Genomic DNA, 24,020 nt, shown 5'->3' on the forward strand with positions numbered 1-24,020 from the left:
GTTATGTTTTTATATGTTTATGCGCCTTTTTTAAAATATATTTTATAAATGTAGTTTATTTTATATCAGTTATAGCATTGATCTGATTAAACTCATATTGAAATAAAATATAATGTCCAGTGTTATTTTAGTATTATTTATTTCTATTATTTATTATTTGTTATAGTTTTATTAATATTTTGTATTAGCTTTTATTTTTATATTTTTAGTTTTCATTTTAGTTAATTTTTTTAAGTTATTTTGTTAGATGCTTCTGTCATTTTAATATTTAATAATTTTTGTGTTCTTTTTTAACATTACTATTTAGGTTTTTTTATTTTACTTTTATATTAATATTTTAATTTCAGTTTTAGGTTGTTGTTTTTTTTTAAGTTTTTTTCCCAGTTAGTCATTTTATTGTTTAACTTAAACTGTTAAAATTTCAGTTGTCAAGGCAATATTTCTCATTTTCATTTAATTTGTACTTTTTTCAGCTAATATTAAAAAAAATGGTCAAGCTTTATTTCAATAAACATTTTTTTTAATAGTTTTAGTTAACGATAATAACCCTGATCAGGACTGTTTTACTGCACGTTAAAAGGTTGTGATGTAAAGCATGTTAAATTCGAGCTTTCATGTGAGTAGTATAAATTTTATAATATACAATATGATATCAGTATAAAAAAAACAGATTTTTGCATTTTCTAGAGAGAAAACAATTGAGTGTTACCCTTGCAAAATTAGCTGCTATGATGCCTAAGGTGTTTCTATGCAGTTGCTAAGGCAGTCAGAGTGGTTGCTAGGTGAATATTTACTGGTGCAGGTCAAAAGAGTGCCCCAAAAATCTCCTATGAATTTCTCCCAAGCTTGGGTCCAGTCTATGGGATTGTTTTGTTAATTGTATCATTCATCAGGGAGAAAATGGTCTGATCACTTGAGAAAGTAATAGCTCTCCTCTCATCAAAATGATGTCTCATTCGTGTATTTAGCACAAATGGAGCAGTACAAGTTCTATGCCAAATGCCACTTGGGGTTGGGATGTCAATTTATGCCTTTTCTATATTCCCTGGTCACTGAAAAAGATGGCATGAAACTGCTATTAAGGCATTACAAAGAATTTCCAAAATGTATTAATTAATTAATTTATTTATTTATTTGTATCTGGAACCGTTGCTTTTTTGTAACCAAGCCCCCACCTTTCTCTTTCTTATTGTCAGTGTTGTGAAACCGTACACTTTCCCTCTGTAATTTCACACCCTAATATCCACACTATCCAATCATAGTGATTTGTGGCCCTGTGACCACAGAGATTGATGAGCTTAATCAATCAATGCTCTTAGAGCTACACAGTGACTGTACTTCATTCCTAAGGTTGTGCTGAGATGTACCTCATATGAGTTTTCATTCCATAGCAGATATTGGAAGTGGGGTTTGCACGTGGATAGAAGATTTGATGAAAAACTTTAAGATATCTTTTGAAATGAACAATTTATTACATCCAATCTATATGAAACTTTATTGTTTTCATCTTTCACATGTTCATGTGTGTGTGTGTGTGTGTGTGTGTGTGTGTGTGTGTGTGTGTGTGTGTGTGTGTGTGTGTGTGTGTGTGTGTGTGTGTGTGTGTGTGTGTGTGTGTGTGTGTGTACACTACCAGTCACTTGTTTGTTTGTTTTTTCTGTTTGTGAAAGAAGTCTCTTATTCTCACCAAGGCTGCATTTATTTGATGGAAAAACTGTAATATTGTGAAATATTTTTACAATTTAAAAGAACTATTTTCTAATTTTAATATATTTTAAATGGGGAAAGCTACAGCACCATTACTCTTCTCTTCAGTGTCACATTATACACACACACACACACACACACACACACTTGAAAATGTACTCCATAGGCGTAATGTTTTCTATACTGTACAAACCGTAAATTCCATTCCCCTACACTACCCCTAAACCTATCCATCACACAAAACTTTTGGCATTTGGTTTACGAGGATACAAGAAGTGTTTACTGTGTAATACCAATGTCATTATACACATTTGTGTCCTCATAAACCACATATACCTGTCCACACACACGCACATTGCATTTTTGTGATTATATTGTGACACGATATATTGTTACACTCATATATATATTTTTATATATATATATATATATATATATATATATATATATATATATATATATATATATATATATATATATATATATATATATATATATATATATATATATATATATATATATATATATATATATATATATATATATATATATATATATATATATATATATATATATACTGTCAAACCAAAAATGGTTCAGACACCAGATGTAATTTTTTACTAGTGGGTGCAGGACACTATAGTTGATTTATGTAAGTGAGGATAGCAAAATAAAGTAAACTGTGACATATTATACCCCAAAATTCTTCATACAGTGGACTACCAGTAAAATGTATCACAATTTGGGACCAAAAGTATTCAGACACTTTGACCTGACCATGTTTTGCTTCAGTGTTTTTTCTTGAATTGCTAATGCGACCTTTTACACCACAGACTGAACAAAATTAAGCATTGCTTGGTAATTGGTTGACCTAAATTGGTATTATCTAATTGTGTATTTAAATTTAACTGCTGATTGGTTGATTGTAATCCATTACATACCTTTCTATCAAAGTTATCTGACATTATCAAGATTAATTTGTTCTGACAGTTAAACTCTGAGTTCTTATCATATTCATACTTACCATTTTCTAAACTACAGAGAATAAACTGTGATAATGTGAGAAAATGTTGAAGGTGTGAGAAAATTTTGGTTTGACTATATGTATATATGCAAATGTGTGTGAGACTCAGTGAAGGGCCTCTAAGGGATAAATTGAATGCAGACGGAGGGATGGCCCTCAATTATTTATGTCCGGCTGTTGGACTGTAAGCGATACCCAATGAGAATCAATGATTTGGATCAGGTGACTGAGTGATCTGGTGATCTGAGATCCTGCCACCTGGGGATTTATCAAAACATACAAATGTCACATCTTGCAACTGCGACAAACCACCAGAGGATGAATTCCTCACTGTCGCCATCGCAGTAAACACACTCATGCATCATGCAATCTGAATGAGCTTAATTATAATTTGCGGCCTGAGATAATGACCGAATTCACTGAATGCTTTTTTATGATGTGTAATTCCTATAGATGTTATGTTTCTATAATGTTTCATCAAATCATTTCTCAAATGTCTTTTGTGGCATAAAGATGCTTTTGCTTTTATTGGGCGAGATATTTATCAAAGCTTTTCAGACTCAGTGGTCATCACAAAGCGGGCTCAATACGTCCCTCTGTGCGCTCTTTGTGTGTTTAACCTGACATTTAGAAACTCTTGAATGCTATTTTCAAAGCATACAATCATCTCCCCATGGCATTGAAGGACAAATATTGTATCTTGAGAGAAGGTTAGCTGACAATCAAACCATGTGCTTCTAAACAAGTTTGAAAGATATTGATTTAACACCTGGTGAGTTAGAGCTTATCCAAAAGCTGTTTAGTTATGTAAAATATTAGGGTTTAAAGGGACAAAATAACATTGAAACTGTTTGGTAACTGCTTAATCATTTGGACTTTTATAGTTCGATTTTTGTGTTCTACATATGACGCTGGATGAATGTAGCAATTACGAAAATAAAACGATGCTATGTTTTCCTTTTTGATATTGCACTTTTTTCCCAGAAGGATAGGAGACAAAGGGAACAGTAATTTTAGATGGTGCATTATGTTACAGGTTGACATCTCATAAAATGCATCGGTTGGTTTTCACAGGGGCCTTGATTTGCTGTTCCAACATTCAAATGCTTAGTCAGCCGTGTTACTTGGAGGCTGATGTCTTCATTTTAGCACTTTTTTAGCTAATAAAATGATATCTAACTTTTGTTTTTGTGTGCCTCAACTCTAGGTGGAGTCCCGGGACACACTCAACAGCATTGCGTTGAAGTTTGACACGACTCCCAACGAGCTCGTCCAGCTCAACAAACTGTTTTCTCGCGCCGTGGTCCCTGGCAAGGTACTGTATGGTGGAGTAATTTTCAGAGCAGATGGTCTCTGTGTCCAGCTGAACTCTCTTCCAGTCAATTGCTTTTCCCAGTATCTAGTGTAGTAAAAGTAAGGTGAAAAATGTGCCACCTCGAAAATTTCAAATGCCTTCTTAAGTAGCAAATTCATCTTGGTGCCTCCACAGTTTCACATTAATGAGCATAGATATTGTGATCCTCAGGGTAAGAACTAGAGCCATTTAAAAACCATTTAAACTGTGGAAGAATATACGTTCTATTTGTTAAGTAAACAGCTTAATTGCTGAATTCTGAATGGTAATTCATGCTCTCTGCATGAATCAAAATGGCTGTCTAGAGATCAAGCTAGCCATCTGCTTGTTTTCATTCACTGATTTCATTAGCCCTTTTCATTTTACCTGGCTAAATACTATTGCTGTTTGCATTCGAGATGATATAAATCTAAATTGCTCTTTAGGTGCTGTACGTCCCTGACCCGGAGTACATCTCCAGTGCAGACAGCTCTCCCTCCCTCAGTCCCATCAGCCCCCTCTCCCCCACCTCTTCAGAGGCTGATCTGGAGAAGGCCACCACAGTAAGTGCCCACCTCAATCTTCATCCACAGCTTTCAAAGGAATAGCATAGCGTGAAGACTAGTCCTTTATCATTGTTTTAAATTTCGCCTGTATATGATTAAATGGTTTTGCTTGCCAAGGTCTGATCACAACTTACTACTCAAGCAAGAAGAATTCCTTTTTATATTGTTCACCGCACATGCTTTTTTAACCCTCGAGCATGCATTGTTTTATGTATCTTTCCAAAAAGATGTATAAGCATATTTTGTCATGATTTGGAACAGGGATGGGGAAACTCAATAATCCATGTAATAAGTTGGGTTTCATTAAGGGCCATTCAGTATAATATGAAGACTTATTCAGCTCAAAAGCCAGCAAGTTATTAAGTGAAACTGCTTGGATCATGATTTCACACTAATGCAATCCATGTCTATTTATGCAATAGAGCGTGTAGAGTGAAATAGACCATATAAAGTGAAATGGAAGTACCATGGACTATCACTTTGCATAGCTTGCATTTTTACATAGATTCAATTATTTTCCATTTACTTCCAACTTTTTAATTTGTAGCTTTTTAATTTGTAGTTGCTGAGCTAAGCCTGTCCAATTAAATTGAACAAGAGCTCCAAATCAGTGGAAAAACTCCTTTACATACTTGATGACATTTTAAACACCTGCTTTATACGTGTTTTATATATATATATATATATATATATATATATATATATATATATATATATATATATATATATATATATATATATATATATATATATATATATATATATATATATATATATATACACACACACACACAATGGGGAGAACAAGTATTTGATACACTGCCGATTTTGCAGGTTTGCCCACTTACAAAGCATGTACAAGTCTGTAATTTTTATCATAGGTACTCCTCAACTGTGACGGAATCTAAAACAAAAATCCAGAAAATATCATTGTATGATTTTTAAGTAATTCATTTGCATTTTATTGCATGACATAAGGATTTGATACATCAGAAAATCAGAACTTAATATTTGGTACAGAAACCTTTGTTTGCAATTACAGAGATCATATGTTTCCTTTAGTTCTTGACCAGGTTTGCACACACTGCAGCAGGGATTTTGGCCCACTCCTCCATACAGACCTTCTCCAGATCCTTCAGGTTTCGGGGCTGTCGCTGGGCAATACGGACTTTCTGCTCCCTCCAAAGATTTTCTATTGGGTTCAGTTCAGGTCTGGAGACTGGCTAGGCCACTCCAGGACCTTGAGATGCTTCTTACGGAGCCACTCCTTAGTTGCCCTGGCTGTGTGTTTCGGGTCGTTGTCATGCTGGAAGACCCAGCCACAACCAATGTTGTGTTACTAATGGTTTTCTTTGAGACTGTGGTCCCAGCTCTCTTCAGGTCATTGACCAGTTCCTGCCGAGTAGTTCTGGGCTGATCCTTCACCTTCCTTATGATCATTGATGCCCCACGAGGTGAGATATTGCATGGTGCCCCAGACCGAGGGAGATTGACGTCATCTTGAACTTCTTCCATTTTCGAATAATTGCGCCAACAGTTGTTGCCTTCTCACCAAGCTGCTTGCCTATTGTCCTGTAGCTCATCCCAGCCTTGTGCAGGTCTACAATTTTATCCCTGATGTCCTTACACAGCTCTCTGGTCTTGGCCATTGTGGAGAGGTTGGAGACTGTTTGATTGAGTGTGTGTGTGGACAGGTGTCTTTTATACAGGTAACAAGTTCAAACAGGTGCAGTTAATACAGGTAATGAGTGGAGAACAGGAGGGCTTCTTAAAGAAAAACTAACAGGTCTGTGAGAGCCGGAATTCTTACTGGTTGGTAGGTGATCAAATACTTATGTCATACAATAAAATGCAAATTAATTATTTAAAAATCATACAATGTGATTTTCTGGATTTTAGTTCCGTCTCTCACAGTTGAAGTGTACCTATGATAAAAATTACACACCTCTACATGCTTTGTAAGTAGGAAAACCTGCCTAATTGGCAGTGTTTCAAATACTTGTTCTCCCTACTGTGTATATACATACAGTGAGGAAAATAAGTATTTGAACACCCTGCTATTTTGCAAGTTATCCCACTTAGAAATCATGGAGGGGTCTGAACTTTTCATCGTAGGTGCATGTCCACTGTGAGAGACATAATCTAAAAAAAAAATCCAGAAATCACAATGTATGATTTTTTAAACTATTTATTTGTATGATACAGCTGCAAATAAGTATTTGAACACCTGAGAAAATCAATGTTAATATTTGGTACAGAGGTCAAACATTTCCTGTAGTTTTTCACCAGGTTTGCACACACTGCAGGAGGGATTTTGGCCCACTCCTCCACACAGATCTTCTCTAGATCAGTCAGGTTTCTGGCCTGTCGCTGAGAAACACAGAGTTTGAGCTCCCTCCAAAGATTCTCTATTGGGTTTAGGTCTGGAGACTGGCTAGGCCATGCCAGAACCTTGATATGCTTCTTACAGAGCCACTCCTTGCTTATCTGTGTGCTTTGGGTCATTGTCATGTTGGAAGACCCAGCCTCGACCCATCTTCAATGCTCTAACTGAGCGAAGGAGGTTGTTCCCCAAAATCTCGCAATACATGGCCCCGGTCGTCCTCTCCTTAATACAGTGCAGTCGCCCTGTCCCATGTGCAGAAAAACACCCCCAAAGCATGATGCTACCACCCCCATGCTTCACAGTAGGGATGGTGTTCTTGGGATGGTACTCATCATTCTTCTTCCTCCAAACACGTTTAGTGGAATTATGACCAAAAAGTTCTGACCACATGACTTTCTCCTATGACTCCTCTGGATCATCCAAATGATCATTGGCAAACTTAAGACAGGCCTGGACATGTGCTGGTTTAAGCAGGGGAACCTTCCATGCCATGCATGATTTCAAACCATGACGTCTTAGTGTATTACCAACAGTAACCTTGGAAACGGTGGTCCCAGCTCTTTTCAGGTCATTGACCAGCTCCTCCTGTGTAGTTCTGGGCTCATTTATCACCTTTCTTGGGATCATTGAGACCCCACAAGGTGAGATCTTGCATGGAGCCCCAGTCTGAGGGAGATTGACAGTCATGTTTAGCTTCTTCCATTTTCTAATGATTGTTCCAACAGTGGACCTTTTTTCACCAAGCTGCTTGGCAATTTCCCTGTAGCCCTTTCCAGCCTTGTGGAGGTGTACAATTTTGTCTCTAGTGTCTTTGGACAGCTCTTTGGTCTTGGCCATGTTAGTAGTTGGATTCTTACTGATTGTATGGGGTGGACAGGTGTCTTTATGCAGCTAACGACCTCAAACAGGTGCATCTAATTTAGGATAATAAATGGAGTGGAGGTGGACATTTTAAAGGCAGACTAACAGGTCTTTGAGGGTCAGAATTCTAGCTGATAGACAGGTGTTAAAATACTTATTTGCAGCTGTATCATACAAATAAATAGTTTGATTTGATTTGACATGATTTCCAAGTGGGAGAACTTGCAAAATAGCAGGGTGTTCAAATACTTATTTTCCTCACTATATATATATATATATATAATATATATGGTAACACTTTACAATAAGGTTTCATTTTTTAATATTAGTTAAAGGGATAGTTCACCCAAAAATGAAAATTCTGTCATTAATTCCTCACCCTCATGTCGGTCCAAACCCGCAAGACCTTTGTTCATCTTCGGAACACAAATGAAGATATTTTTCATTAAATCCGATAGCTCTCTGACCCCTCCATAGACAGCAATTTAATAAACACTTTCAAGGCCCAGAAAGGCAGTAAAGACATTGTTAAAATAGTCCATGTGACGACACGTGGTTCAATCTTAATTTTATGAAGCGACGGGAATACTTTTTGTGCACAGAAAAAAATATACAACTTTATTCAACAATTCTTTTCTAGCCTGTGTCAGTCTCCTACACGGTTTACAGTGTAATTACAGCTCGGGTTCTACATCAGAGTGCCGCCTCATTGTTGGCCAGCTCCTGTGTCAGCATCACACGCATACTTTTTGTTGCTCACGTGAACAGTGTCAGCCAATGGTGAGACAGCGTTCTGACGTAGAACCCGAAAGTGGAAACATAAACTACTGTTAGTGTTAACAGATACAACTTTTGATTAATGAACCTGAACTAACAAAGAACAGTTGTATTTTTATTAACTAATGTTAACAACAATGCAATTAGTGTATTGCTCATTGTTAGGTTATATTAGTCAATGCATTAACTCATCTTAATTTGTGTAATGTGTTAGTGTAATGTGTTAGCATATAGAAACAAAAAAAACAGAATATATATATACATATATATGTGTGTATATTTGTGTGTGTGTGTGTATATATATATATATATATCTCATGTGTGTGTATGTTTATTTTATTTGTTAAACATTCTTTTTTTTTAAATTATAGACTTGACCTACTGTGTAACGCAAACTTATGTATACTTCTTTATGCCTGTGTGTTAGTTTGAAACTCCATTTCCCATCAATTGTAAATGTATGGAAAAAATAACCAGCAAGTTCTTTAAAACTTCTACTTTTGTATTCCATAAAAGGACTATTTCTTCAATCTCTGGCTCAGATAGTTTTGTGTCCACAAGGGGGTGGCAATGATTTTCCCTTTTGGGTACAGCTGTTATTTCTCTACGAAGCCAGAGATTCCAGTAATTGTTGTATTCAGACAAACTGCATTCCTCCCAGCTATGTTTGTCCCTAGTTGGTGATACTAGATGACAAATAAGAAGGAAGATATCTTGGAAAGATCACCATGGCTACTTTTAAGCTCTCATCTGTCCGTTTGTGGTTTAAGGGTCTAATTTATGTCCTGGACTGCCATTTTGAGGTTGCCAAATGGATTGTGTCACCTCTGTTGGATTAGTGCTTGCCTCTGTGTGTAGTTCCGGATCCATATGGTCATGGATTTACTGGTCCTGCTGTCCACTGCCAGAGATTCAGGGGTACACGGTTGCATTTCCTTATGAGTCATCGATGGATAAAGCAAGCGCATACACACGCCTATACTAACTTCAAATGTATTCCGGTATCATCATGCATCTCACGAATAAGACTGCACATGCATATCCCGGTAATTTTTATAGCCTTGAGAATTGACTGCGTTACAGTCACGTTACAAAACATGCACTGCCACATGAACATTCATGCAATATGCATGTTACTCAGTGCTGGCTTTTGCATTTCAACATACTGATTATACATACACAGTGGAGTGCATCTAATCTGTGCAGTCAGTCAAAGCAGCCATACATTTATATACTTGTCTACAGTCTGCACACATGTAATATTCATGTGTTGGGAAAAGCATACTATGCAGTTAAGCACAGTGGATTTACCATTATTGCTACATTCATATATGTTTGCCTCAAACATGCTGCTCATGGCCTATCAGTTGTAGTTTTACATATAAACATCTTTTGCTAGTAATGTTTACTGTTAAGGGCCAAATTTTGTTTTATACATGCATTTAGTAGACTACTTAAAGGGATAGTTCACCCAAAAATTTAAATTACCCCATGATTTACTCACCCTCAAGCCATCCTAGGTGTATATGACATTCTTCTTTCAGTCAAACACAATCAAAGTTATATTAAAAAATATCCTGGCTCTTCCCAGCTTTATAATGGGAGGGAATGGTACCTTTTTTTTTTTTGAAGTACAAATCCATCAAAAACTTCCATCAATCATAAAAGTAATTAATACGGCTCCAGGGGGTTAATAAAGACCTTCTAAAGCGATGCATTTTTGTACGAAAAATATCCATATTTATTACTTTATAAACATACTTTACAATCACTGGCTTCGGGTAACAGCCGTATGACCTCTGACCTGACACATGACGTATTGACAAATGCGGAGGCGCAAGTATAGAGCAAAACAAAACACAGGTCACGAATTAGAAGTCTAAAACGAGAATTTTTAAAGAGAAATGTCGGAGGAGCTTGAGTACGTCATATGCCGGAACTTGACTCTCTTGTGAATGCGCGGACGTTAGCGGAAGCTAGTGATTTACAGTTTATAAAGTTGTAAATATTGATATTTTTCTTACAAAAGCGAATTGCTTCGCTTCAGAAGGCCTTTATTAACCTTGGGGATGCAATGTCTTGGGCTTCAAAAAACAAGGTACTAGGGCTGTGCGATATTGAAGAAAAATGCGATATCCTTGTTAAATAATGCGATATTTGATATGTGATACGATATTGCTTTAAGTATATCAAAAATTTTAAAATTATATATTTTTTAAAAATATTTAAGAAATGAGAATGATTCCATTTATGTGTTTCACATTCTTTCTGGGAAAAGAAAGCATCGCTACAACTTCTGAAAGTGACCAGGAGTGTTTTAGCAAAAATTAATGTCACAAATCTGACAATATAATTTTAACATCAATGTAAACAAATGCCAATATTTAAATACCAAAAACTCTTTGTTTGACTTGGTAATATATAGTTATATCAACCTAAAACGTAACATCAAGAACATCCAGGTAAACAAAGAAAAACACCTGAACTAGGGGTGGACGATTATTTTGGTTATTTTAATTTATCTTTGTTATTAAAAATAAGAACTAAAAACAGTAGTCTTTACATGAATTAAATATGCATTGATACATAATAAAGCTACAAAGGTTATTCAGCCAAGAGCACTGAGTGATTTTCTCTTTTTCTTTTGTTGTCTGACAGCGGCAGGTTTACTGTATTAGCAGGCTGTCACTTTAAGACCTAATGCACGGATCCTACTTACACGCATTCGGTTTCTTTCCCCAACTGATATTGTTTAGGGATGCACCGAATATCCGGCCACCGAAAATTTTCGGCCGAAAATGGCCCAAAAGTGCATTTTCGGTTTTCGGCCGAAAGACTTTTATCACCAAAACAACACGGCCGAAATGTTGTGATGACGCTAACAGAAACCGCGACCTGCACGTGCTTGTCTGAAGTAAAATGTCTGCGGTGTGGACGTATTTCAGTATATCTGAGAAACACCCATGTCTGCTCCATGGCCAATCACTGACAGCGAGAGCTCATGTTCTCGATGAGAAGAGGAACAGACTTCACTGTGAAACCGAACGCAATCTTTAACAGTGGGCATGTTTTAAGCGCGGAACACACTTCAATCTGGCGGCGGCGCGCGCGTGAACGCGATCATCTGTGAGCGCGATCGATCATCTCTTCCTTAAGAATAAACATGAATGAACATCTAAGGTGTGTTGAGGATACATTACAACTTACTGTCATGTGTATATATGTGGTGTAATCGCTCAATCAGTGTTTCAACGGCGAAAAGACCTCAATATAACTGCTGTAAACTAAACAGTCACGCAGCATCACATTTACCTCAGGCAGTCATTCAGTGTCCACAGCTGTTAGTTCACTAGAGAAATCAACTCTTTCACTAAATATATGACCTTTTATTAGCCGTTATATTCATTATATTCTACTTAACCTGTTAATGATATCATGATTATTTCATGTATGTTTAAATAAAATGACAGACACTGTGTATAAATAATTATATTTCAACAACGAATTGGATAAAAAACTATTTTATAATTCGATTTATAAGTTATTGCAAAAACTGCCTTATGTGAAGTTTACATGTTTGTGTACTATGTTATTTGAGTGTTGATTACTAGACCTAAAAATACATAGCAACTGAATTTAGGCTAATAGTTTGGGCTCTGTTGTTAACCTTTAATATTAATGTGCAAGTAAGGGCTCCCTATATAGTTTAGACCAATATCTTCAATAAACTTTTAGTTATAATTTAATTCATTTAAGGACAGATACTTTTTTTTTTCAGTAAACCAATAAAAATAAATAAAAAGCCATTTTGTAAAACTGCTGTACCGAACCGTCAGTTTTGTGTACCGCTATCCCCAGGGCCGGCGTTTGCTATAGGCGAGCTTGGCGGTTGCCTAGGGTGACAAATGTGTTGAGGGCGCGCGCAGGCGCCCTCTAGTGGCGCCCTTAAACTTACTTCCCATTAAGCATAGAATTAAAACAAGCGAAATAAAACATACTGTTTATTAAACATGATCATCATTGGGCGCCCCCTCAGCCACACGTTTAATTACTTAACCTGATTATTAGATTGAATTGATGGTGAGTATTGTCGAGCACAGGCATTCAGGCGTTAGGTCAGGCAAGTGCTCATCACTGGCGCGTTCTTCAAAAATGAAGCGGTCTAACGTTAAACCCTTGAGTGCACAGGGACGGAAAAAGAGAAAGGCAGACGATCAAAAGAAAGCACAGTATAGAGGTAAGTCTTCTCATCTCAGCCATAAAGGTGTCAAACAAAATAAATTTACTTCGTATTATCGATATTATCAACTAATATTGGACGGCATTGGACGTTTTATTGCTGTCACTAAGCTATAACTAGCTAGCTAGTTATCTACATATTACTACGCATTTCACTGACAATAAGGAAATCCAGACGAGCCAAATTTTATGCTACGTCAATTTTGAAGGTGAATAGAAATGCCAGAAACAACTGTTCATCTTTTATTATTTAAGATAGGGATAGAGCTACAAGAACTTATATATTTTAATTTTGTAGTGGTAAGTACAGTGTATCCATAACAGCACTTTTGTTTGTAGAGGGTATAGGTGCTTAAGAGAGTTGTTGCACAGTTTATGGAGTTAATATTTGGTAAATATCCTTGAACATTCTTTCTAGCATTTGTGTATGACCAATTTATTGCAGTTGATCCTTCAAGTCTTAATTTTCTTGAAGTGTTGGAGTGACTATAAAGTCATAATTAGCTTTTTAAGTCTTGGAGTAACTATAGGAGCATTTTTGTTTATATAGTTTTTATAAATACTTAACCCATTTGTGCCCAATTTTTTCTGAATGGCTTGTTCTGCATTTATTTTCCCCAGGTTTTTGTATTTTTTCTTGAAAATCGTATTTGAATCTGTGGCAACCATAGTTGCCGGTGGGCAAATATGTTGTATGCACCCCTTCAATGTCAAATATGTATAAGAGGAGAACATTTAGCATCTAACTCAAAATAACTGCTTTCAACAGATCAATCTTTATTCATAATCAAATTTATTATGTTTGACTAAGTATACTAAAAACTATAGATCTGTTGTAAGATTTGTTTTGTTTGGATGATTCTAGTGACCTTCATGATTATGTTGATATATATATGTCAACAAAAAATACTTATTAGTAACATAAAAATGACCTTTCTTTGGGAGGGTTTGCCTTCGTTGTGCTCCCTGGAAGTAGGGGTAGGAAGTTGGCAGTCTCATGTGACAGGAAGGAAGTTAATACTTTTTTTTTCCTTGAAATCCTTTATTTGGTTGTCTGCTTGTGTGTCATTAAGATATAAAACATGGATAATATCTAGAAAAATACTTACAGAAGGAAAATGACAACTATACACTGGCAACTATAGTTGCCGGTGGGCTTAACAATTAAGGGGGGGGGGGGTTGCCTAGGTTGCCCTAGGCGAGATTGAAACTCAATCTCGCCTAGGGCAACCAAAGAGCTAGAGCCGGCCCTGGCTATCCCTATTCTACAGTTAACATATGGGCTATGGCAGTCTTTGTTTTGATACACTATTATGTTGAAGGCCTACAGAGAAAATAGTTGTATCTTTAAGCAGTTGCACTTGTTCTGAATGCACCTTCTTGTAGTAGTCCTACAGAGAAAAAATTTAAATGCACTAGACCTAAATGCACTTTGTTTTTATGAGAGAACATTTAATTTTAAAACCTTTCTGTAGGCCTGTACATTATTATTTAATGTACACATGAGTGGGGTCAAGTTAAACATTTTAGTTTGAATTTTATTTTATACTGTGCATTGTTGCAATGTGCTAAATAAATATTGGCATAATTTGTAATTGATTTATTCTTTGAAACTTTAATATTAATTTATGCAATTGCAATGCCTTGATTTTAGTAAAGTTAGTACACAGTCATAGCCATAAATGCAATGTTACTTAAAATTGGCATAATTTCTTTCTGTGTTTCGGTTTTCGGCTTTCGGCCATGGTTTCCTCTTTTTCGGTTTTCGGTTTTGGCCAAGAATTTTCATTTCGGTGCATCCCTAATTGTATCCCTATTGTTCACTGACAGCTGACAGTTGTTTTTCACAAATTATTGCGCTTAATAACTCTTTTTAATGTCAAGCAAGTCACATAAGTGATATATGTTCACTTATGCTATATGTGTCGACCTAAAATGTACACTTTTCACAATGTTGAAGTAGCCTATTAAAACCATTCAGATATCGCGTGCCATTGCGATATGCATATCGCGGTATGAACATTTGCGATATTTCGATATATTGCCCTACAAGGTACCGTTCCCGGCCATTATAAAGCTAGAAAGAGCCAGGATATTTTGTAATATAATTCTGATTGTGTTTGGCTGATAGAAGAAAGTCATATACACTTAGGGTGGCTTAAGGTGGAGTAAATTATGAGATAATTTTGGTGCACTTTTGGTAAAAGTGTGCATCACTTGCTTGGTTGTAAACTCCAGTAAACAACCTGGTTTTCTTTTATTAGTGTTAAATGAGAAAGCGATGTTTGTTTGTCATGTATAAGAGGTTGCAGTGTGTTCGTGTTTCACAGAGCTCTTTGTGTGAGAAGTTGAAATGTATTATTGAGTGAGGAGTCAACCATGTGTTCTGTATTTTAGCTCAAATCCAAGAGTATCAGCTTGTTGACATTTCAGCTCAGGATTCTGCTGCAATGCATGTGAAATTTTGTAAAGCTAAAAGTAACTTTTTATAATCATAAGATCTGTATTGGTGTGTAAGCACCAACTTTCAGTGAGCAGGGACTTTCCTTTTTCTTGTCCTATAATGAGCTCACACACATACATACACACAAAGATGCTGACAATCACTCAACCGGTGCAGCATCATGTTAGGAAACCTGCCTCAGTCTCCTTGGTTTCCGGCTGTCAGCCTTCTTACAGCAGAGAGCCCTCGAGGGATCTACCTTATGCCTTAATGGGTTGTTATTTTCAAGTCTCCTTGTTGTAATGACTGTGTTTATATGTGGGTGTGGGTGTTAGAGGATATACTGTGAGCTCAGGGTTGGGCCACATTCAGTGTGATGTGGCGAGGGCTACCACTGATTGAGCTGTTTCTCACACCAACTTCATCCCACCAGGACTCAGATGATGTCCACCGGAGACACAGCACCCCCGGCCTGGTTCACGGGCCTCCTCGACCTGCCAGAGTGGTGTCATCCACCTCCGAGGAGGAAGAGGCACTTACGGAAAAGTTCCTTAAAATGAACTGCAAATACATCACGGATGGCAAGGTGAGTTTAAGGGAGAGAGATTTCTATGTGTCAAGATTCTGCAGTCAGGTGCACAGATTGTTACTAGTCACTGGATTTGCCATAATGTGTCACATTTGATATAAAAAAAAAAAATGTAAGTTTCTGTTAGAGGTACTTCGTAGAAACAAACTTTAGAGTCAGTAAGATTTATTTATTTTAAATTTAAGAACTTAATACTGAATTAATATGAAATTTATATTCTGCACGACTGCATTAAATTGATCCAAAAAATATATATTTCAAATAAATGCTGTTCATATTCATCAAAGAATCCTGAACCAAAATATATATTATGATTTCCAAAAATATATTAGGCAGCACAACTATATAGACGTGTGTGAATGTGTATATATGTATATATGTATGTGTATGTATATATGTGTTATTTATATATTTATTTTTTCTGAACATTTACTCTATTAAGTACATATATATATTTAGATACATTTTATTTATATAAAAAAAATCAATTTCTGCTCTAACTTGTGTACTGAAAATTAAAAAATGTATTAAAATAAATGTACATATTCCACTTTTTGTCTGTGAAATATATGGTAGTTTGTTACTTTTATATGGACAGAAATTATGATCACTAAATCTACATTTCCACAAATTTTACAGTATTTTCGCTCAAATAGGCAATTTTTTTCCATGGCGATATATTATTGTGGGATCACTGATTTTAGATTTACCCCTAAACAGTACATGAAAAACAAAACCAAAACATTGGTTGCATTTCATGCCGATCTCTTCCTGTCTAAGTGGACGGTTTGTGGCCAGAATGATCAATATGCAATAACATAATGTGGTGATCAAGTCTTGCCATGCAAATGACTAATGTATGGTCTACCGATTTTTTTTTCCATTGCCATCTTTCTCCTCTGTTCTCCATCTTTTAGGGTATAGTAAGTGGTGTGCTGCTGGTAACCCCAAACAACGTCATGTTTGACCCTCATAAGTCGGACCGGCTGGTGCAGGAGCGAGGATGTGAGGAGTACGGGATCATGTGCCCGCTGGAGGAGGTGCAGTCTGCAGCCATGTGCAGGGAGATCACCGACATCAGGGTCCGAGAGCTTGTGCCACCGTAAGTTGCTTAACAGCCTGAAGTACTTAAGCGACGCTTACTTGCACTTCATTGCTACAGATATGATCAGACAACACCCTAACCCCCTAGATTACTCTAGCAACTGCATAGCAACATAACAACCAATTTGAACAATTTAGAGAGGAAATGCAAGTCAAGTAGCTGTGACACGATTTATATAATACATTTTTTTTGTCAACACAGAGATCTAGAGCTTGAACCTTCAGTACCTGAGGCAAGCCATCTCAAGAGGGCGCCACGTCTCAATGCAGGCGATGCGGCACACCGAATCCGTGAGACAGGCAACGACAGTGCCAGTACGGCCCCTCGTAGCACGGAAGCTTCTCTGTCCGAAGACGTTTTTACTGAGTCAGAACTTTCACCAGTCCGCGATGATGCCCTTGCAACATCTTCCGAAGAGCTGCAGCAGATAAAGTCCTCTGGTGCGTCTTCTGAATCTGTGCAAACCATCAACCAGGCCACCACGACCACCGAAGAGCCTTCAATGGCTGACAAAAAGGATGTAAAAGAAGCTGTACAAAATACAGGAACGGAGGGAAGCGGATGGAGGGATAGTGGCATTGAGCAGAGCTTGAATGCCACAGGTTTATCCAATGAGGTGCTGCCTGAGAACGTTCTGGAGAATGTAATGAGGGACCAACCTACAGATGAGGCCAAATCACGCACCACATCCGAGTCGCTTTGTTCAGACACTGTGGCTGCTGAATATTTTGCAAAAGCCTCCGAGTCACAGAAGAGCATGGAAGCTCAGACCATGCAATCGACCAGTGATATGAAGGAAGGAGAACAAAGGATGTCCAATGACTTCTCACCAGCTAATGAGCTTGGAGTAGATGAGGGACAGAGTACAGAGGAAGGTAACCTACTGTTAGCACGTGTTAAAGTCAACATGAAATCAAAATTGACACCATTAATTTTATGTAATACACCATTTAATACATGTTCATGATCTTATTTGTTCATGCCCCCCCCCCCCAAAAAAAAATCTTTCTTTAGATTCTATCATCAAAATATGGTCCATATATAGTAAAATGTGTACTTTTTAAAATATTTTTATATATATATGGCAGATATTAAACATGTAACAAACTAAATTAATAAATAATATAAATAAGTGCATATACACAGATTGGGCATAACATTATGACTACCTTCCTAATATTGTGCTGCCAAAAGGGTGTACATGGTCTGCAACAATACTTAGGTTGGTGGTACGTGTCAAAGTAACATCCACATGGATGTCCCAAGGTATCCCAGCAGAACATTGCCCAAAGCATCACACTGCCTCCGCCGGCTTGCCTTCTTCCCATAGTGCATTCTTGTGCCATGTGTTCCCCAGGTAAGCAACGCATGCGCACCCAGCCATCCACGTGATGTAAAAGAATATGTAATTCATCAGACCAGGCCACCTTCTTCCATTGCTCCGTGGTCCAATTGACCTATCGGCTAAGCCCCCCTTAGATACTGTTGCTAACTCGGACAAACAAACGGCGTTGCTAACAGTCTTACAATGACAGTTGTCCGTGTGAACCCCTTATCCCAAGTTGTTTTTGGACACAGAATGTAGCGGACCCTGTCTGAATGATGGCCAAACTTTACTGATGGTTTATGAAGTTTATTACATTGTTTTTCACTCAAAAAAAAAAAAAAATCACCATAAGAGTTGAACAAACAATGCAGAAGTGTGCATTAACGTCTCATTCACAAACACTCTCTCTCCGTTGCATTATCATTAACATACACATCAAATTATACAAAAACACTCATACAACTACTAACAGTAAACAAACATATACAGACCGTATGCCTTTTCAGGGGTGCTAATAAACTGTAAACTTTGTATCTAAAAACAACTCAGAGAAACTGCGAGTGCGAGCTCTCCGTTTCACTACCCATAGACTATAACACCCGTCAAAATAGGAGTCCTCCTTAGTAAGACAGATAATGTAGACCTTTAAACGTATCTAAACTCACAGAAATATAAAAAATATATACAAAAATTCTGTGGCACAGAAGGACCACCTCTCGTCGAGGAGCATTCAAGTGGGACTTTAATATACGTATAAAAGATTTTAAAATAAATGTGGGAGATTAATTTGGAAGCTAGGATTTACAGATCACAATGCAAACGGGAGAAGCCTCGTGTTACGGTCGTCACGACCGCTACAATGTACATCAACACTGTTCATGTACCGCAGGGTAAGATTAAATTAATGTACATTTAACCAGTTTAATATGGAGAGGTACTGAAATGCAGACCTTCTTTTATGTGTTTTTGACCTACACTGTTAACGTTACATGACGTGAGAGCAGTTAGTTATTATGTTAGCAGGGAATCACTAACTTAGTTAGTGGTTTGTGGTTAGTGGTTAGTTAACTTACTGCAGTACCTTTAGGCACATTCTTTTGCCATTTTTTTAGCATAAACACCATCAAACCGCTGAGAGCTTCGGATTTTCCAATGCATCTCTATGGCGCTGAAACCTAAAGATGTCCGAGTTCCGGTCCCAGCGCAACTGACACTCAACTGCCATTGGCTCATCTGCGTTCGAGGGGCGGGGCATACCGGTCAATTCTGATGCTCACATGGCCACTGTTGGGGCTTTCGGCGGTGGACAGGGGTCAGCATGGGTCACTGAATGGTCTGCGGCTATGCAGCCCCATATTATATTTTTAATAATCTTTTCCAGCTTCTAACACATGAACTTCGACAATAAAAATGCAAGTAAAATGGGTTGCAATGTTTCATGTTGACTTTAAGCTTATTTTTTTATTGTAGCTCTCTCTTTCCCCAAGGGTATTGCTTATATAAAAGATATCCAGTCCTTGATGACATAACGTACAAATATATTGAAGTGTCAGCCTACATATGATCCTGCTGTATCACTGATGCAGTCTAATGAGGATGTGGCCCTAAAAATATGCTGAAAGAAACATTTTCAGTTAGTCTCGCCGGAGATCCACAGATTTAATTTGCTCCATTTATTTATTTCTCTCCAGCACACTAATAACATCACCTCACTCAACATGACTGCTTATTTAGCATATGTTACACTCAGCGTGCATAAATATGCTAAAAATATTGATTAATTAAAATTGGATTGACGATTCATGTTTTATTTTTACATGCTGAGACAACTATGAAAAACAGGTGCAGACTTTGTGCTGTTTGTTTCCTGTCCCAGTTGTGCCGGGGCCCAAAGACAAGCAGAAGTCCAAGTCGCACAAGTTCCTGTGCCTGCGTGTTGGCAGGGCCATGCGGAAGACCTTTGTTTCCCACGCCAGTGCCTCAATGCTGCAGTACGCCCAAAGAGACAGGAAGCACGAGTACTGGTTCGCTGTTCCTTCTGAGAGGTCAGTGCTATTCCCAGTTTGGCTGCACCCCACTTTAAATGTCACCTTCCTGTACTGCTAAAATGGAATTGTTTACTGATTCACTGCTCCAGAGCAAGGTGTTGTATGTTCTTTAAAACATACTACAAAAAGGGGACTTGACTTGACTTTAAAGTTGCAATATGTAAGATTTTTGCAGTAAAATATCCAAAAACCACTAGGCCAGTGTTATATATTTTGTTCAGTTGAGCACTTACAACATCCCAAATGTTTCCAACTATTTTTAAATTGTGAGAAAATTGCTATTTTAACCAAGGAACCAGGACGAGTGAGGGAGTCGCCTGTCAATTGCGTCATATCTGCGTTACCCTCGATATCCGGTTTTATTTTGCAGAAACGCTTTACTCTTACTGCAGTGTGCAACGGGTGTCATAGCAGCTGCCGAGTGAACGCACATAGTAACATCATAACATCATTTTCAACACACTCAAATGTATCTAATATGATAAACAGAGTAGCGTTACCTCATACTCATGACCGGAAAAACAGAAGTGGCACCGGCGACTGTGGCATAATAAAAGTCCCGCTGCTCGCGAGGCGTGTGTTGCGTTCATCTCTTATTAACAAACGCTCCAGCGGCCTTGCTCAGCTCCCTCAACACTCGGTCCTGCTCTGCTTCATACTACAGTAACATTAATAATCGCATTCTTGCACATGATTTCTGCCCGAGTCCAATCCCGATTCGTGAAGACCACGTCTCAAGATTCTGCGCCCAAACTTGGAGTCATCAAACTACGCCTTTGTTTTGAATAGGCCACCTCTAGCGGATGGAAAAACTACATAGTGCACCTTTAACTAACCAAGTACAGTGAATTTACTTTATTAGTGAGATATGCCAAGATTATTCATTATTCTTAAAGTTAGGGATTTTCCACAAGGTGTCCTGTATGTTTGTTCTACAGACATAAATGATGCATCATGATAGATAAATTATGATGTTTTTAGTTGTATTACCTTGACAGCATTGAACATTGTTTGTCCTAAATTTTAAGAATTACAAAAGGTATTTTCTCTGCAAAGAATTCCCAAAGCTTCCTTGTAGAATTCAATTTATATAAAACATTTAATAATTTCTAAAAAAATGTTTTACTTTTTACACTACCATTCGAAAATTTGAGGTAATTGTTTGAAAAAAAAGAATGCATTACATTGTTCAAAAGTGACAATAATGTTAAACTATTTTGAACTAATGCTGTTCATTTGAACGTGCTATTCATCAAAGAATCCTGACAAAAACGTATCCATTTTATCTGTATTTTCCCACAAAAAATATTAAGCAGCGCAACTGTTTTTTTTGTTGTTTTTTTTCAACCGTGATAATAAAAAAAAAGTTTCTTAAGCACCAAATCAGCATCAGAATGATTTCTGAAGGATCATGTGACTGAAGAATAGTTTTAAATTGTAATAATACTTCACAATATTACTGTTTTTACAGTATTTTTGATCAAATAAATGCAGCCCTGGTGAACATAAGAGACTATTCAAAAACATTTTAAAAATCTTAACAATCACAAACTTTTGAATGATAGTGTTACACATATAAACAAAAGATTTCAACAAAAAGTATACTTTATAAATACGTTTATTCATTTTAATAATTTTATTCTATATTAGTCTATTTTCATGCACCAAAAACAGTTATTTTGTTCAGCAGTCATGTTCCTAAATGGATTGTTTTTGCTGCTTTTACTTAGAAATATAGGAATATTATGATTTCCATGATATGATATGACATGAGGGTCAGCTTGGGCTATGAATCTGCTAGGTTATCCTATGCCAGTCCTTTAGTCTCTTTTTAGGAATGAGATCTATCTGGTGACACTAGAAATGACTGAGGCTAATTACCTGACCTATTAATCTGATTGTTCAAAAGCAAAGCCTTATGTAATCCATCACAGAATCTGTTACTTCTGTATAATACAGCTATTCAGACACAGTCAGACAGATTAGGGGAGATTTGCATGCTGCATATGTGCGTTTTCATCTCCAAACTGAATTATGCATGGATCAAGGTTTTTTTTTCAACTTTCCCTAGAGCAATACATCTACGTAATTAGCTAAAACTACATCATCTTTAACAGATGAGAGTCTGTAATGTGATTCCATATTTATGATCATAAAAGAAAGTTGAATATGACTTTTGAAAAAAATGCTTTGTACAGTGCATAACGCTTGTTTTCTGTCTAAAGAATGTGATGTGTGAAAAAGCATAATTTCACCCTGTGCCTGTTTGGCTTTCTGTTTAGTCTTCTGACATTTCCGCGGCTCATTTTGACCTACGGTGTTTATATAACTTATTATGCTTGTTATACTTTTGTATGCTTGGATTTTGTTTTAACTTTGTATTTGTGAGTTCTGTAGTTCACACATGGTTTACGGCCTCCATCTTGACCTATTAAACTCAAACAAACCGAGTCTGCGTTCGTGTCAGAGTGGTATCCATGGAAAAGATGTCTTATTAAGTGTCAGAGATGTGGCAAGGGAAGGACAGCACAAATAACTGCTCTACTGTTTTCTGACCCAGTTTGGTGGCCAGTCGCATGATCCATTTGAGATATGACAATGGTCCATTTTGTCCTTTCTGAACCGCAAACGGAACATGTTAGCTGGCGCATGCATACTTGCGTACTTCTCATAGGCTGTAAGCTTTTCCACGTCCCCAGGAGTCGCCTGGATCTCATCCAAATCTCTCCATGACCAGGTCATTGGGTATATATGTGTGTGTGTGTGTGTGTGTGTGTGTGTGTGTGTGTGTGTCTGAGTTTGTGCATGTCTATGTGTGTTTATGGTTGCAGTTCTTTAGTAAATGATCTCTCAACATCAGTGCCATTAGCTAGCAGGACTACAGGACAGGGTTTCATCACTGTCAACATGCCGTAATCACCTATAAGTTGCTGTTGACATATACCATTATAAATTGAACAGAGCAATCTAGGAAAGTGGTATATCAGACTACGGACATGCATTGTGGTTGATTCAGATGTCAGTATAGGCCTAAGTATATAAATTGTTTATACAAAACATTTGTATTATAATGTATGCCTTAAGTTATGGCGCTTTACTCAAGGTTACACTTTCTGACTTAAATGAGGAGAAAAACTAGAAAAAGTCCTATCCTATCTTGTGGAGATACTATAGATATTTCCATGACTTGTCCATGAAACATTTTCGTTGTCCATAAACAAGTGTTCCTATTATGCTATTTTAAAGGTTCCTAATTTTGTTTTGGAGGTCTCCTACAATAAGTTTACATGCATCCAATGTCAAAAAACACTTTCATTTTCTCATAATATACATAATATCCTCATCCTCAGTCTGAAAATGGTTTGTTCAAAGATTGTTGCTGCGTCCCAATTTGCATACCATCCTTACTAAAGTAAATAGTATTCGAAAATAGAGTTAGTATGTCCCAAATCGTAGTATGTTGAAACGAGTATTCCAAAGATACCCGGATGGTCTACTATTTCCGGTCAGAATTCGAAGTAGCTGATATTGCCCACAGCCCATTGCGAGTTGGACGAGGTTTCGATTAGAACTACAAACGCGGATAAAGAGTGTTAAAAAACTACAAACATGACG

The 24,020-nt window shown here is 37.1% G+C and overlaps 1 protein-coding gene across 3 annotated transcripts in view; it reads left to right on the forward strand.

The window, feature by feature from the left end:
* oxr1b (oxidation resistance 1b) overlaps positions 1 to 24,020 on the forward strand; it is an 86,514-nt gene that overhangs the window by 49,280 nt on the left and 13,214 nt on the right. For all 3 annotated transcript variants that reach the window (XM_079828441.1, XM_079828443.1, XM_079828442.1), the window contains exons 5-10: positions 3,939 to 4,046; positions 4,511 to 4,627; positions 15,770 to 15,922; positions 16,843 to 17,027; positions 17,232 to 17,905; positions 20,234 to 20,402. In XM_079828441.1, the coding sequence (XP_079684567.1) occupies positions 3,939 to 4,046; positions 4,511 to 4,627; positions 15,770 to 15,922; positions 16,843 to 17,027; positions 17,232 to 17,905; positions 20,234 to 20,402 (1,406 nt within the window). The remainder of the gene's footprint in view (positions 1 to 3,938; positions 4,047 to 4,510; positions 4,628 to 15,769; positions 15,923 to 16,842; positions 17,028 to 17,231; positions 17,906 to 20,233; positions 20,403 to 24,020) is intronic.

Source organism: Gobio gobio (assembly GCF_949357685.1).
Source record: "Gobio gobio genome assembly, chromosome: 11".
Classification (NCBI taxonomy): domain Eukaryota; kingdom Metazoa; phylum Chordata; class Actinopteri; order Cypriniformes; family Gobionidae; genus Gobio; species Gobio gobio.